The sequence below is a fragment of the Apostichopus japonicus genome, chromosome 15 (genome assembly GCF_037975245.1).
Source record: "Apostichopus japonicus isolate 1M-3 chromosome 15, ASM3797524v1, whole genome shotgun sequence".
Taxonomy (NCBI): Eukaryota; Metazoa; Echinodermata; class Holothuroidea; order Aspidochirotida; family Stichopodidae; genus Apostichopus; species Apostichopus japonicus.
This window is the reverse complement of record NC_092575.1, coordinates 14965117-14981707: the sequence shown is the minus strand read 5'-3', so window position 1 is coordinate 14981707 and position 16591 is coordinate 14965117. Positions and strand designations below refer to the sequence as shown.

Here is a 16591-nt window from a genome sequence, read left to right as displayed (position 1 = left end):
GCATGACTGGATTGCTTCATCACAGCGCAAACCTTCCATGAAAGAGGGAGGATGTTCAACAAAGATAATTAGGTACTTTGTGCTGCTATTTATAACATTTAAATCCTGAATGGAATTGTTTTGTTTTTTACTTTCCCTTTATAAATATTAAGTGCTTCATATGCAAAGTATACAGTCTGATAATGAGTGTTACATATCGATTCCATTGTATGGGAGAGAAATGATCAGAGCTCAGCTATTTGACAATTTGAAATTAAACATGTCCTCCTTCCAAACATGGATTTTTGAGACACTTCCCTATTCTATGCCATGGATGACCCTTCTGGTAGTCTGTATCGATTTGATAATAAATTTGACAAAATGGCTATTTTGTCGGCTTCACTTATAAATATTCATCACGTTCCTGACCAATCACAGTCAAGGCTGATCAATGATATTTAAGTGATTAGATTTAAAAGTACTTTGTGGGTTAACTCGACAGTCAATAATTTATTTAGTGTGGCATCGCAAAAATGCAAAATGGGTCAATTTGCCTGGCAAGGGCAAAAAATGTATATAGCTACTTTGTTCATTGAAAACAGTATTTTATCCGAGACACAGTTTAGAACCTTCAAAACTGCAACACAAGATTTGAACACAATTATCCCCTGCTTGATTATTTCAAATGGAAAGTAGATAATAATGATCGAAAATGCATGAGTGAGAAATGGTTAATGAGGGGGGGGGTTCAAACTTAAGAATTTAACAATGCAGCTGTGAAGCAATAAACCAGGAAACTCACACAGTTCTCATCCTACTGTAATAACACACCAGTACCAGAATTTACTTACAGTAGAGATTAAAACCTAATTCATTTAAAGGCATTGAAGACTCGCGCACAAAGAAACGTCTGATACCGGTAATCTGACCTAGTTTCGAAGTTGGGTAACAGAAGTGTTAGACACCACCATCGATCCCAGAAAATACACACACAGCTTGCTAATGTCCGTAATTACACACTAGTGTACAGTCAATACATGCAGATACGGTCAATACCCACAACACAGTGTACATAGCAGTGATGGACATCTCAGGTCTAGATAAAAGATAACAAGGTATCACATTTCATTACTGTCTGCATTTTGAAGCGACACTAAAAAAACTTCACTAGCAGCAACAGAAAGTTAACTTTTTCAGACGGCGGCACACAGTTTGGGGCGAGTCTTCGATGCCTTTAAACTTAATGTTTAAACTCATTATATACAGTATACTGTAAATCACCAAAATGCACTGTAAAAACCAGTTGTCTTATCTTTTTCCACAATATCTTTCATAATCTTAAGGTTTCAATTACTACTTATTATGAAAACCCTGATCCAGATATGTAGCCATAGCAACACTTCACAAAGGATTTGAGTGATGGCTAGCTGACACAAAGACTCAACGTACGACTTTAGAGTAACCAATTTGCTTAAATTCCAACCAAGCAATTGAATAAATGTATGTGATTGGATAATCCCCAAACTAACTAATTAGATACATGCATGTGATTGGATAATCCCCAAGCTAACTATTAAATATCTCCAGGACTACCCAGACAAATCTGTATGGTGTAAACCAACTGGCTACTCCTAAATTAGCGTTTAGTTAATACTGTTAAATCCAATAGAGAAAATCTTGTTTGCCAAATATTTGACACCAAGTTTTATTTGCATATAATATCAGGCAGGTTAATTACATTAATACTTTAGTTATCTCTTCCTTATTTAACAAAAGCATTTCAAATTAAATGCTTGATTAATCTTTTTATGTTTTTGATACACTGACTAAATTCCCCCAAGTCATGTGGAACGTTGACTTTAAGCTCGACTAGTTGAGTTTTGATCGAGTTTCATTTTGGAGTACAATAAAAATAGTAATAAATAATACATCAATTTGCATTGTACAACGAATAATCATATTAATATCTGATAAAAATGTGTTCGGACAACAAACGTAGAGACTTAAAATGGGAACATCATATAATGTATACCTGCTCATGAAAATTCCTTTCAGACAAAGAAGAAAAAAAGCATCTATGAGGGTGTGTCCATACGTAACTCAGTTGCAATCTCACATTATTTGGAGGCATATTTCTGCAAATTCGGTAAAATCGATTAAACAGGTCGAGGCTAATTCGATGCTAAAAATATACCTAAAAAAGAGTACAGAATGAGCTACACCCCACACATAATGCAATCAGTACCATTTGAAGAAGAACAGAGAAGACAAAACAAAAAATCAAGATAACAAAGCCCTATAAAAGCTTAAATGAACTCCTTACTCTTGAATAACAATGGTGTATTGTGTCTCGAAGAACAATGATGTATTGTTTCTTTAAAAGATGGATATTTAAATGCCTATTTGACCATGTATTGCAAACTTCCTGGCTACTTTTTTTCTTTCTATTTTCTAGGATTCAAGACACGTAATTAACGTTTTCAATCTTGCACTATATAAATATATATATATATATATATGTTACATCCTTTATTGATGTTAAACCAAAGCTGCAAATTACAAGCAAGAAAAACAGTCTACGCCCCTCCAAAAAAAGATAATATTAATCCAAAACAAATACCTAAATATTAAACAAAGAAACAAACAAAAACTGAACAGTTCATTAAAATGACATAGTTATGTTTGTACACAATAAACACTGAGGATTATTTTTCCCTTTTTTTTCTTGTTGTATCGAAGGCCTTCTCTGTTTACGATCCGAAGATACGTTTCTATTAGGAATACCTGTACTGTTTTACACCTAACCTCAGAGTAGCACGGATAATTTAATAAGAGGGCACCTTGACAGCCAGGATAAGAAAAACTGATCACAAACTTTGTGCGAAAGGTTCGGATAAAATAATTGGTAATCTAATCTAGTGGTCGAGAGGCTACGATGAGGGAATTTTGCGATGAAATTAAAGGAAAAGCTAAAATGTTTTAAAACTGCTGAACTCTGTCACATCTCGAAATGTGACACAAAATAAAACGTCTGCTGATAATTTCGAATGTGGGCCTCATTATTTTAAGTGTCTTTTTTCCTTTTTATTTTTCATTCACTTCCATCTCAACTAGAATAATTTGCAACCTTATACGCAGCTCTTAGATTAACTATGTGGTTTAAATATATCCCCGAATTAGAAAATTTTATGATCAAACTCGAGAGGCAAGTTGTAAACCAAGCCGTGAAGTAAGCACAACGATCAGGGCTATGGAAGTAGAGGTCATCGCAGCACATTTAACCCGACACGAATTAAAACAGAGTCGCGTAAAATGACGTTTCAGTATAACTATTCTCTTCCATTTAGCTGTATCTCTTTCGAGATCCGGCTTTAGGAATCACAAATGATTTGAAGTTGGTTAGCATCATGTTTGATCTCTAGAGTAAGGCAAAATATGTCACCAAAACAGAACTAGTATTGTTCGATACAGGTGACAAACCCTTACAGTGGAATTACCACCTTCCTTACCGGTTTCGAACCTCTGGACACACAATCAGCGTCCATAGCCTAGTGGTTAGGGTGTCGGCATATAAAGCGGGAGGCCCGGGTTCGAATCCCGGTGGAGGCTGGAAGTTTTTTCACTGTTCTTGATTTTCCAACTCTTAACGATTTAAATTACACACATATATATATATATATATATATATATATAAATGAAAATCGTAATGAGTTGGAAAATCAAGAACAGTGAAAAAACTTTCAGCCTCCACCGGGATTCGAACCACGGGCCTCCCGCTCTGTACGCGGACACCCTAACCACTAGGCTATGGACGCTGATTGTATGTCCAGAGGTTCGAAACCGGTAAGGAAGGTCGTAATTCCACTGTAGGCGCCTACAGGTTGCTGTTAGATACCTTGCTAAACATTCCCGCAAAATCATAAAAAAAAAAAATTAAAAATCCATACTAAATGTACTTTAATTTTGACATGTTGCTGTCGAGGTAGCAAGATTGGAGGAATGGATCTGCTTTGTATGATAATTGTGAAAAAGTTACTTTATTTAAAGCTTCAAGGAATCAATACTAAATGCTGTATTGGGAGTTAGACTATAAGTTGCCAAATGCTTAGTCACACTTCCTCAAAATCAAACACAAAAAAGAAAGGCATTCCATGCTACCTGACACAATAAAAGTAAAATCAAAGGACCAGCCTAGGAACCCGGATTTGAAACGAATACGCTATTATTTTCAAACACCTCAACTGACTGGGTGAAAGAAAATTCCTTGCTATGAAATTCCCTTTTGATATGCAACCTGTTTCCAACCATTGTAACTTCACGCAACAATGCATTCACAAATACTCATGACCAATTCACCAGCCAAAGTTACCTTAAAAGGATGTACTGAAGTAACACTGCTGACATGTGCTCCCCTCTAGGTGATCACCACCATCATCATCCCACCCCCCTCCCTCCCCCTCCCTGCTTCCCTCGAATCCTGCAACATTGTACAACTTCTTCTCCATACGGACGAAGGAACTTCCATGCACAGAGGAACTTCCATGGAGAGGCACTTTCAACAACAGAGGCCTTGTATGGACTGGAACACATTCAAATCGACTTTGTGATGCTAAACCAATCACTATGGCAACCACAACATCAATAAATGAAAAGAATAAAATATCAATATGCACTTTATGGAATCGCTAGGAGTAACATTCATGACAACGTAAATCGTACAGCTCTTCACGATTTCCGATCACAGGCATTGCACTCTTTCTTTTCAACGTGATATGATTACATTTTTTCCTCGCTACGGCATATTGTAAGTTTTCTCCCCCCCCCCCCCCCGGACTGGCCTGGTCACGTTTACACTTTTCTCTCTCTATTACTTGGAAGTGTTATTTGTACATCAAAACGAAAAGTGTGACATTTTTTATTGATTGGATGATGAGGTGAGGAGAGGTTGCCGGCCTCGGAATGAGAAAATGTGCTCTAAGCTGCACATCTGGAGAAGATGTCTATGTAAGAGATGGAAATATGTATTGATTCAGCTTTCATCATGTTAACCCAGGAATGGAGGGAGAAAAAATGGATTCACGAAATTGGAAAAGAAAGGGGATTCCACCAAAGGAAATGTTAGCGTGAAGGATGACGTTTCAAACAATGATTGGTCAGACTATGAGGAGATTTGACATGCCTTGAGTTTTGTTTGCCAGGTTCAAAAATTTTTTTCATTCTTTTTAATTTCAAACTCTTAAATAATAGTGAAGCAAAAACACAGAAAATTTTGAAAATTTTCTTCTTGACTTTTTAATTTGATGCCATAAAAGAATGTGTATTGTAAGCTTTGTTATGCATGGGTGGTGGCGGATTGCAATGGAAGAAATGTGTTGCTATAAATATTATTATGGTTGGGGGTATGTTCAATTAACATTACATGCTTTTCAAACTAATGAAAACATGTGCTGTATGTACTAAAAGCAATTTTTTTTCATGAGCTGCACCGATAGGAAAGTTAGAAGTGTCACTGCAGGCATGACGTAAAAACAGAGGAAACAAACATCTTTCAACGAGATGTCACGCAGGATGGAGGACAAGTGAACTGAATTTTCCAGACTGTCTAGCCTAAATTATGTCTGACTTCTGGTCATCCTAAAGAGCGTATTAGTTTGAGGGGATGCATGAGGGCAAAGAATGTGAACCAATATATATATATATATATTAATTTATTTTTCTTTTTTTTAAAGAAAAGAGAAGTATAACTTCACTTAGGAGGAGCTATAAACTGTATCTTCTTCAAACCTTTTGTAAATCTTCCATTGCTTTTCTCTGCCTCTCTCTCTCCTCTTCATCTTCAAGTCTTTTCTTTTCAGCCTCTTCTTCCATCCGCCTCTTCTCCACCCTGGCGTCGTGCCGCCTGCTGAATTCCTTCCAGAGGTCCGACTCCTCTGTGCCGTTACTTCTTTTGACTAAATATTTCAGTGCTGTCCCGGAAAGAAAAAAAAACATTGGGATACTAATAACAGTAAACTATACAGCAGCTTAAAGGGTGTGAAGACTCGCGCAAAAAGAAACGTCTCATGCCGGTAATCTGACCTAGTTTCGAATGAGGTGTAACAGAAGTGTTACACACCAACATCGATCCTAGAGAATACATACACAGCTTGCTACCGTCGGTAATTAGACACTAGTGTACAGTCAATACACACAGCTACGGTCAATACCCACAACACAGTGTACATAGCAGCGATAGTCATCTCAGGTCGAGATACAAGATACAGTAACAAGGTATCACGTATCATTACTGTCTGTATTTTGTAGCGACAAGAAGAAAACTTCATTTGTAAGCAACAGAAAGTTAACTTTTTCAGAGCGCAGCACGCAGTTTGGGCGAGTCGTCATGCCTTTAATACATGTACATTAGTGTACTAATAGCAGTAAACTATACAGCAGCTTAATACATGTACATTGGTGTATTATAAATAAGGCTTGAGTCAGGAAGACACCTTGTCTCATCAGTGTGTTCTGTAAATACTGTAAGTTGATGTTAAAACTATTTCAAGAACCTGCTATAGGACTTCAGAATGGTAGATCTGGAAGGCAGAGGGCAATATAACCTCATAATAATAATCATAATAACAACAACAACAACAACAACAATAATAATAATAATAAATGAGACATAAAGCGCCAAATCAGTAGACAAAAGGCACTTTACAAAGAAAGCAAATTAATTTACAATAGAACAAGTGAAAAAATGGGTCTTAAGAAAACTTTTGAAAGTAGAAAGAGAGGGACATTATGGGGTTCACAATTGCAATGCTAGAATGTTATCAGTTTGTACGCTACATTACATCAGAGTGCATATATGTAATGGAGACAGGTAAGAGACAAATGAAGTCAATCTGGCATTATTGCTATTTCCAATAACATTTTCATGTATGGGTCTAACTATATTTCAAAATCATTTTTTCCCCACAAATGGAACAAGAAGGAATTAAGCCTCTTAATTTAGATCCCTCTCCTCCCTTCCCCCCCCCCCATGCACCATCCCCAGCCTGCAACAACCTGTTCTTTCTTCTTGAGATAAAGGCAGGCGCATTGCGAGGAATTTGCCAAGGGAGGGGCGAAACTGTAGGCAAGCTATCATAGCCATAGATACGGCATTGCAAACTATCTAAGCGCAGCGCCACCATGGTTGAGTTGGCGCGAAGCGTACAAGAAAATTTTGGCTGAAAATACCTCCCAGATCCCTGGAAATGGCACTTCCCAGGCCTTGTATTAAAGTTGCATCTTAGCATTTTCTCTTTTGAAATTTCTAGCGATATCATAAAAACATACCAAACAAATATGCTCAAGTGGGGGGGGCCGCCCCATTCCCCCCCTTGGCTACGCTCCTGGATAAAGGATAGTAAAGTACCTGTGATCCACTCCTGCCTCACTAACGCATCCGGTGCCTGCAGCTCAAAGCGAACCTTCTCAACATTGCTTTCGTCGTCGTCGTCTCGGAAGAGAACAAACAGATTCTTCAGCCCTTTGAAGTCCGGGAGTGCCTGCAATGTGTAGTAAAAATGACTGAACTGACAATTCAACCCCTTTTAAATGGACGCATACTGTAGTATTTATAAACTGTATCTTACATTTTGACTGTATCAACGCCTCCCTGTACATACCTGTTGACAATTTTTATACTTGAATCATGTAAAATAAAGTTTAATTATTTCACAAGATAGGGGGGAAATATTGTGATGTTTGGTCTTGCTATAGAAGTAGTCTGTTAGGCCTACTTGCTAAAAGTGTTATCATTTATACGTAGGTTACCATTATGACTTATCTAATTACAAATGTATTTAAATAGCATGTGTTCATAATATTTACAGAAACGAGAAGTTTTAATGTCATGAATTCTAATCTAATCAATGACCCTCTTTTCATCTATCAATACAGAATAATAAGCAACAAAATCTGTGACCGCAAAGGTAACCAAGCTTTTGAATATTACGCTGTACATACTTTTTCCACGTCACTGTTATATATTTGATTCAAGTATATACATAACCTGTTTGGCATCTACTTTATTGCAAAATAATGGCTTGTTTTCTTTTCTTTCTTAACCTGTGTGAAATCTAGCATTAACCATAATCTGTTACTTGTTGAAATCTGACCCATGGGTGACCATAATTACTTTGCATTTCAGCATAGTTTTGGCGTACTTTGCATTTTATTTCCACATGCATCGTCGCAATAATTACGCAAGTTTTAAAGACCCATACGTCATCCAAACTAGATTGCAAAATTATTCCTTTTTTTCTTTGTTCTAAGGCTTTCTTAAGCTGTGGAATGCAAAGGCAGTCACTAAGAAACAGGACCGTGTAACTTACACTCTCTACAAATAACCAACATGTTGCTTCACCAGTGGAAATACCTGAGACAAGCTTCCTGTCAGCAAAAGATGAAATAAAACTTTTTTCTTGTTTTTGAGGTTACAATTCCAATGTGTCGGCAATTTTACCGGCAATTCAACACAGTGGTTTTGGTCGCACTGTATAAGGTCCTTCCTATGACCGCTAATAGGTGAGTTAGTAAACATACGAATGTTAATTAGTGAGTAAGTAAACATACGAATGTTAATTTGTGAGTACAGTAAGTATGTATGTAATTATGTAATTATTTCATCTGACTCTTAGTGAAAACTACTTTGGCAACTTTGCACATGTTTGTCATCCAGCCTAAAATTTGGACTTATCTATTACTCCTCTTTTAGCGTTCCTTGAAAATGTCGAATGTTACAAAGGAAGTGGATGACGAAACTGTATACTTGATAATTGATATATTTGTTTACATTGTTTTATCGAGATCCTGTTTCTTGGATGGAAATGCTACAGACTGTTTCCTGACACCAAAACATAACTAAAACAAACAACAAAACATAAAAAGCTTATATAATAATTGAAACCTTTAATAATACATTAGGCCAAGCAGATCCAAATCTTGCCAGCATATTCTACAAGTTACTTTCGGTTTATACACCAAAGGCAACTGCCCTGGCTGACCTAAATACCAAATTGAAACAAATTTTATTATCATTGTAGCTATTTCGCAATCATCCCGTTTTCACTCACGTCACGTACAGTACACCTACTTGCACACTCTGTCACAAAGATGTCGCATATTTCTCCATTTTTTTCCTTCATATTTCAAAGTGAAACTTTTGATGTATATAGTATGCTTATTTTCAACTGTGAGTAATCAAATTTTCCTTAAATTCCAACTGAAAAATTATGAAAAGGCAAGAACGCACATACCGCATTGGTTTATACAACAATCTAGACTTGTACAATGTGATGACATTAAAAAATAAAGAAACTAAAATGTAGAAAAAAATGAAACTTTGAAAGTCAAGGGATCATTTGAACAGTTTCTAAGTGTCCTGTTATCCTCCCCCCCCCAACCTCTCTGCCCCTCCCATACCTACCATTACCCAATCAGACCTTCTTTATTCCCTTATCCTCCCCCACAGCAAGAGTAAAACATACATATTTTACTTTAGAATTCAAGAGTTATAAAAGAGACAAATTTCAAGTACGTTGATCTATAAGTAAATTAGCAGAAGACAAAGAGACTCATCTTGACCTTGGCCAAGATTTGTCTAGGTACAGTTTCATTTGTTTAGACAGTGTTACCTGTGTTAATAGTCATAAAACAAACTACATACAATATCCCTGACCCACACCCCCCACCTCAGGTTCATGGTGGTTGATCCCTTCTCCCACCTCAGGTTCATGGTGATTGATCCCCTTCTCCACCTCAGGTTCATGGTGGTTATTCCCCTCTCCCACCTCAGGTTTGTGGTGGTTGATCCCCTCTCCCCACCTCAGGTTCATGATGTTTGATCCTCTCTCCCCACCTCAGGTTTGTGGTGGTTGATCCCCTCTCCCCACCTCAGGTTCATGGTGATTGATCCCCTTCTCCCACCTTCAAGACTTACTGACAAAAAGAAATTTGTTTTTCAACATTTGGAAGACAAACAAATTTCATATATTTATATATTGTTTCTTTTAAAGTGAACCACACTGAAATTAACACAGGAATTATGCAGGAAATTCCCAATTTCAAAATAAACAGTCATGTTATTGTGGCATAATAACATCACACTATACATATATACAAAACAATGAATTTCTTACAAGTTTGTAATTAGGAAGTGGTATAAAGTGTGTTAGCAAAACACGCTTAATTGGATATTAATAACATTTGGATTTTTTATTTATATGAAATTGTAGAATATATCCCATTAGCCTAGCATGATAGTTCAAAAACCAATCAAGACTGACATTCTAAAATGAAGAAAGCTGAGCGTGTATTAAATACAGAGCTCTGTGACTTGAATCCACTACGAAAATGCATGAGTAAACACTTTGGATGGTAGAATGAGAAGGAAGGACATTGACCGGATAGGACCGGTCACTGAGGGTGCACAGTGTTAAAAGATTACCAGGGCATACTAGACACGGTAGAATGAGGTGCTAATGTTGTGGGGAGACAGGTAAGCGGGGAACGAAGTAAATACCACATTTGTTGTTGCTTACAGAGTGGGAACATGCCAACAACCAGAGACAAATCATTTATATAATCACACACTGATAAACGAAGCAAAAGGGACGAAGAGAAGAAGTTACAGACAACCTTGAATTATATCCAATAATTGATTATTATGTAAAATATTAGTGTCTCCCATTTCAAGTAATTTATGTTAATTGGCCAGTAATGAGGTACAGAACACCTCAAGTTCCTCAACTTTCAATTTTTTATAAATGTTACATAATTTGGTACAGTATCTCAACTCTCCACTTATTAACATTAACACAATTGGATATTTGCAGCACCCTCAACCTACCAATTATTGATGCTACATAATGGGGTACAGAACCTCAACCTTACAATACTATTGAAGTTACACAAATGGATAAATGCAGCTCCTCAACGTTCCAATTATTACAAATGTTACATAGTTTGGTGCAGTACCTCAACTATCCCATTATTAACGTTATACACGATTGGATACGTACAACACCTAAATTTCCAGATGATTATAAATGTTACATAAATGGATATAGTACCTCAACCTTCCAATTATTACAAATGTTACGTAGTTTGGGGCAGTACCTCAACTATCCCATTATTAACGTTATACACGATTGGATACGTGCAACACCTAAATTTCCAGATGACTATAAATGTTACATAAATGGATATAGTACCTCAACCTTCCAATTATTACAAATGTTACGTAGTTTGGTGCAGTACCTCAACTATCCCATTATTAACGTTACACACGATTGGATACGTGCAACACCTAAATTTCCAGATGATTATAAATGTTACATAAATGGATATAGTACCTCAACCTTCCAATTATTACAAATGTTACGTAGTTTGGTGCAGTACCTCAACTATCCCATTATTAACGTTACACACGATTGGATACGTGCAACACCTAAATTTCCAGATGATTATAAATGTTACATAAATGGATAAAGTACCTCAACTTTCCAATCTGCTGCCAGATTTATCTCTCCTTTTTGATCCTTCAAGTCAGAGTTGATAAAGTACGCCAGGCTCCCTAGCTTGAGAACAAACCATCTTTCCCTCCAGTTGGTAAAGTTATGACCCTTCTTCTTCAGAAAACCCTGAAAAGCAAAAAACGAAACGGCTGTTGAAAGGTCTCCCTGAAAATCCTATCAAACAGTGGACTGCATATATGGGCTACATCCGCAACCTATGGCGAGACGACACAAAAGTTGTTCGCAAGAAAATACTTTCCGTGGATCAAAGGATTTTGCCAGAAGTTGGAAAAAATATCTACAGTTTTCAGGGCTTGCAGATGAAGATGCCAAAAGTTAATGGTTTGGGTATTTACGAGTGACGAGCTTACCTGTCTCCCCACAACCTTAGCACTCTTGTTCTACCGTGCCTAGAATGAACTGGTAACCTTTCAACAATGTGTGACCTCAATCTAGACACGGTAGAATGAAAGTGCTAAGGTTGTGGGGAGACAGGTAAGCGAGGAGCGAAGTAAATATTGAGCAACTTATTTTCTCTATGTTGAAGAACACATGAAGACACGGTCATGGGCCTAAAATTTGTAGGGACCATATGGACCACTGATCTACATTATAACCTTTCCTCACACACAGTAGCCAAGAACTGCAGAACTGTGAGATTAATAGTAGCATAATTTGCATCTTCTGCTTATTAATGCACATTTTGGATATTAATAGCTTCTTCTACATCCTTAGCTAATCTACCAGAGATATTTTGATCACATTTTTCTCATGTCAATCAAAAGTGAGGTAAGAGATTCTCAGAAAGCTTTTAAGTTGAATTGGGCCCTCCATTTGGAATAATTGTGCTAAAACTTTATCCCTTAAAATTGGAAATGCACTGTACATCATGTGGGTTTCCTAGGAAACCAAACTGCCAGAAAATATAACAAAATTTCAAACATTCCCTTGTTCATGCGATTTAAATACAAACTCTACAGAAAACAAGAAAATAAATTTAAGCCAACTTTGCAATGTTTTTGACAAGGGATTTTTGAGAGTAAAACAACTGATAAAATTTTCGGTTGTGACATCCACCACCTCACATTTCACTTGAACACAAGATTATGTTTTTAAATCACTTTTTACATAATTACAGTATGTGTTGGAAGAAATGTACTAAGATGCTTAAATTCATGAGATTTGGTATATATCTGTTCTTTTTTCACCAAAACATTCGGTGACACTGCATTTTGGTTATACTGTGGACACACTATCAACAATAGCATACAATGCAAAATGTTATTGCGATGGCACCAAATGTATCAGTAAAGTGAACAAATATTTGTCTCCTTTTTGACTGCCACATAAAGGCTCTATTTTGAGATCGACATTGTTGTTTTTAAGAGACACAACATATTTGAGTCCAAAGGTCCAACAACTTCAACAAATTGAATCTTTGTACCATCAACATTACAAATACATCTGGTTTGGATTCTCTATCCATGGAAATAGCAAGCAGAAATGAGAATTCAATTTCCCAGACCTTTCAAAACAGGTTATAATGTGCATAATTCATTTGCACTGGTATGCATAGGCGTAGAAGGTGGGGGGGGCTGGGGGGGTTGCAGCCCCCCAACCAAACAATTTTTTGGGCACCTACTGAAAGAAGAATAATTTGCAATGTGTTTTTCAATGGATAAACTGATATTATTATTATCATTATTATTGTAACTTCCCCAATAATTATAACCAATATGGAAGGGTAATAACACAGAAAATGATTGTATGTTATTGGCTTGTGATGTAATGACCGATGAATGCCTATATGATATGCACATTAACATGTTGAACTCGCAGAGCGCGCGAAACATTTTGGTTATATTTTTCTGGCAAGTCGTTACAGCCCCCCCCCCCCCAAATCAAATTAGGCTCCTACGCCTATGCTGGTATGGATTACCATCGACCAGCAAATTACTGTATGACTAACTCCTTTGTCTTCTTGTTTACTCGCTCCTTTCAAGTATTTTGGTTGGGGCATTTTATTTGTTTGCAGTCCGATTAAATATTAAATAAAACACAATATTTATCACAATGCCAAATATAGACCTGGCATAGCTATTTGGCAACCCTCCAAGGGGGATATTTCCCTCATTCAAGAATATACATCAAGTTTGTGTACTTAACAAACAGTCTTTATATCGGTTATAGACACAATCTCATAGACACAATCTCATACGTCATAAAAGAAAAAGCCAAACTTTAAAGGAGTTCAGTCCACATGGCATTGCACACCGAGTCCCAAAGTGCCAATATATTTGAGTCAGATTCTAAATGATATAAGTTTGCACTAAATTACTGTATGTATAATGTATGTCAGTTTGTTCTCCAATAATACAAGCTCATCAAGTAATGTACTGGATCAGTTGAAGCAAACTCCTGATAAACATAGTGTCACGTAAAATCAAATGCATGAGTGCATTATAATTAAGGTGCAAGGTTCAGGGGTGTGTCTGTCAAGTTACAGGAAATAAATTTGACTATTAACTATGGGAGCTCACAACAGTTGACAAATTGTATGCATTGTTGTACAGTATAGATACACACTATCCACTATCCTGTACTGTGAGTCTGTACTCACATACTACACACTATAACTATCCACTAGCTGTACTGTATGTGTGTTACCAGACTTACAGTGAGTCTGTACTCACATACTACACACTATAACTATCCACTAGCTGTACTGTATGTGTGTTACCAGACTTACAGTGAGTCTGTACTCACATACTACACACTATAACTATCCACTAGCTGTACTGTATGTGTGTTGCCAGACTTGCAGTGAGTCTGTACTCACATACTACACACTATAACTATCCACTAGCTGTACTGTATGTGTGTTGCCAGACTTGCAGTGAGTCTGTACTCACATACTACACACTATAACTATCCACTAGCTGTACTGTATGTGTGTTACCAGACTTACAGTGAGTCTGTACTCACATACTACACACTATAACTATCCACTAGCTGTACTGTATGTGTGTTGCCAGACTTGCAGTGAGTCTGTACTCACATACTACACACTATAACTATCCACTAGCTGTACTGTATGTGTGTTGCCAGACTTGCAGTGAGTCTGTACTCACATACTAAACACTATAACTATCCACTAGCTGTACTGTATGTGTGTTGCCAGACTTGCAGTGAGTCTGTACTCACATACTAAACACTATAACTATCCACTAGCTGTACTGTATGTGTGTTGCCAGACTTGCAGTGAGTCTGTACTCACATACTACACACTATAACTATCCACTAGCTGTACTGTATGTGTGTTGCCAGACTTGCAGTGAGTCTGTACTCACATACTAAACACTATAACTATCCACTAGCTGTACTGTATGTGTGTTGCCAGACTTGCAGTGAGTCTACTCACAACCTACACACTATAAATATCCACTAGCTGTACTGTATGTGTGTTACCAGACTTGCAGTGAGTCTGTACTCACATACTACACACTATAACTATCCACTAGCTGTACTGTGTGTGTGTTGCCAGACTTGCAGTGAGTCTGTAATCACATACTACACACTATAACTATCCACTAGCTGTACTGTATGTGTGTTGCCAGACTTGCAGTGAGTCTGTACTCACATACTACACACTATAACTATCCACTAGCTGTACTGTGTGTGTGTTGCCAGACTTGCAGTGAGTCTGTACTCACATACTACACACTATAACTATCCACTAGCTGTACTGTATGTGTGTTGCCAGACTTGCAGTGAGTCTGTACTCACATACTAAACACTATAACTATCCACTAGCTGTACTGTATGTGTGTTGCCAGACTTGCAGTGAGTCTGTACTCACATACTAAACACTATAACTATCCACTAGCTGTACTGTATGTGTGTTGCCAGACTTGCAGTGAGTCTGTACTCACATACTACACACTATAACTATCCACTAGCTGTACTGTATGTGTGTTGCCAGACTTGCAGTGAGTCTGTACTCACATACTAAACACTATAACTATCCACTAGCTGTACTGTATGTGTGTTGCCAGACTTGCAGTGAGTCTACTCACAACCTACACACTATAAATATCCACTAGCTGTACTGTATGTGTGTTACCAGACTTGCAGTGAGTCTGTACTCACATACTACACACTATAACTATCCACTAGCTGTACTGTGTGTGTGTTGCCAGACTTGCAGTGAGTCTGTAATCACATACTACACACTATAACTATCCACTAGCTGTACTGTATGTGTGTTGCCAGACTTGCAGTGAGTCTGTACTCACATACTACACACTATAACTATCCACTAGCTGTACTGTATGTGTTGCCAGACTTGCAGTGAGTCTGTAATCACATACTACACACTATAACTATCCACTAGCTGTACTGTATGTGTGTTGCCAGACTTGCAGTGAGTCTACTCACATACTACACACTATAACTATCCACTAGCTGTACTGTATGTGTGTTGCCAGACTTGCAGTGAGTCTGTACTCACATACTACACACTATAACTATCCACTAGCTGTACTGTATGTGTGTTGCCAGACTTGCAGTGAGTCTGTACTCACATACTACACACTATAAATATCCACTAGCTGTACTGTATGTGTGTTGCCAGACTTGCAGTGAGTCTGTACTCACATACTACACACTATAAATATCCACTAGCTGTACTGTATGTGTGTTACCAGACTTGCAGTGAGTCTGTACTCACAACCTACACACTATAACTATCCACTAGCTGTACTGTATGTGTGTTACCAGACTTGCAGTGAGTCTACTCACAACCTACACACTATAACTATCCACTAGCTGTACTGTATGTGTGTTGCCAGACTTGCAGTGAGTCTGTACTCACATACTACACACTATAACTATCCACTAGCTGTACTGTATGTGTGTTACCAGACTTGCAGTGAGTCTACTCACAACCTACACACTATAACTATCCACTAGCTGTACTGTATGTGTGTTGCCAGACTTGCAGTGAGTCTGTACTCACATACTAAACACTATAACTATCCACTAGCTGTACTGTATGTGTGTTGCCA

At 37.5% G+C, this 16591-nt stretch overlaps 1 protein-coding gene and 1 non-coding gene across 2 annotated transcripts in view; one reads left to right on the top strand and one right to left on the bottom strand.

The window, feature by feature from the left end:
* LOC139980516 (uncharacterized) overlaps positions 1–16591 on the bottom strand; it is a 51952-nt gene that overhangs the window by 14254 nt on the left and 21107 nt on the right. The window contains exons 3-5 of the mRNA XM_071992207.1: positions 11505–11651; positions 7382–7514; positions 5764–5945 (exon numbers count right to left, since the gene is read on the bottom strand). Coding sequence (XP_071848308.1) covers positions 5764–5945; positions 7382–7514; positions 11505–11651 — 462 coding nt within the window. The remainder of the gene's footprint in view (positions 1–5763; positions 5946–7381; positions 7515–11504; positions 11652–16591) is intronic.
* On the top strand, positions 3517–3588 carry Trnay-aua (transfer RNA tyrosine (anticodon AUA)). The gene has a single exon. It is a non-coding gene; the product is annotated as a tRNA-Tyr (tRNA).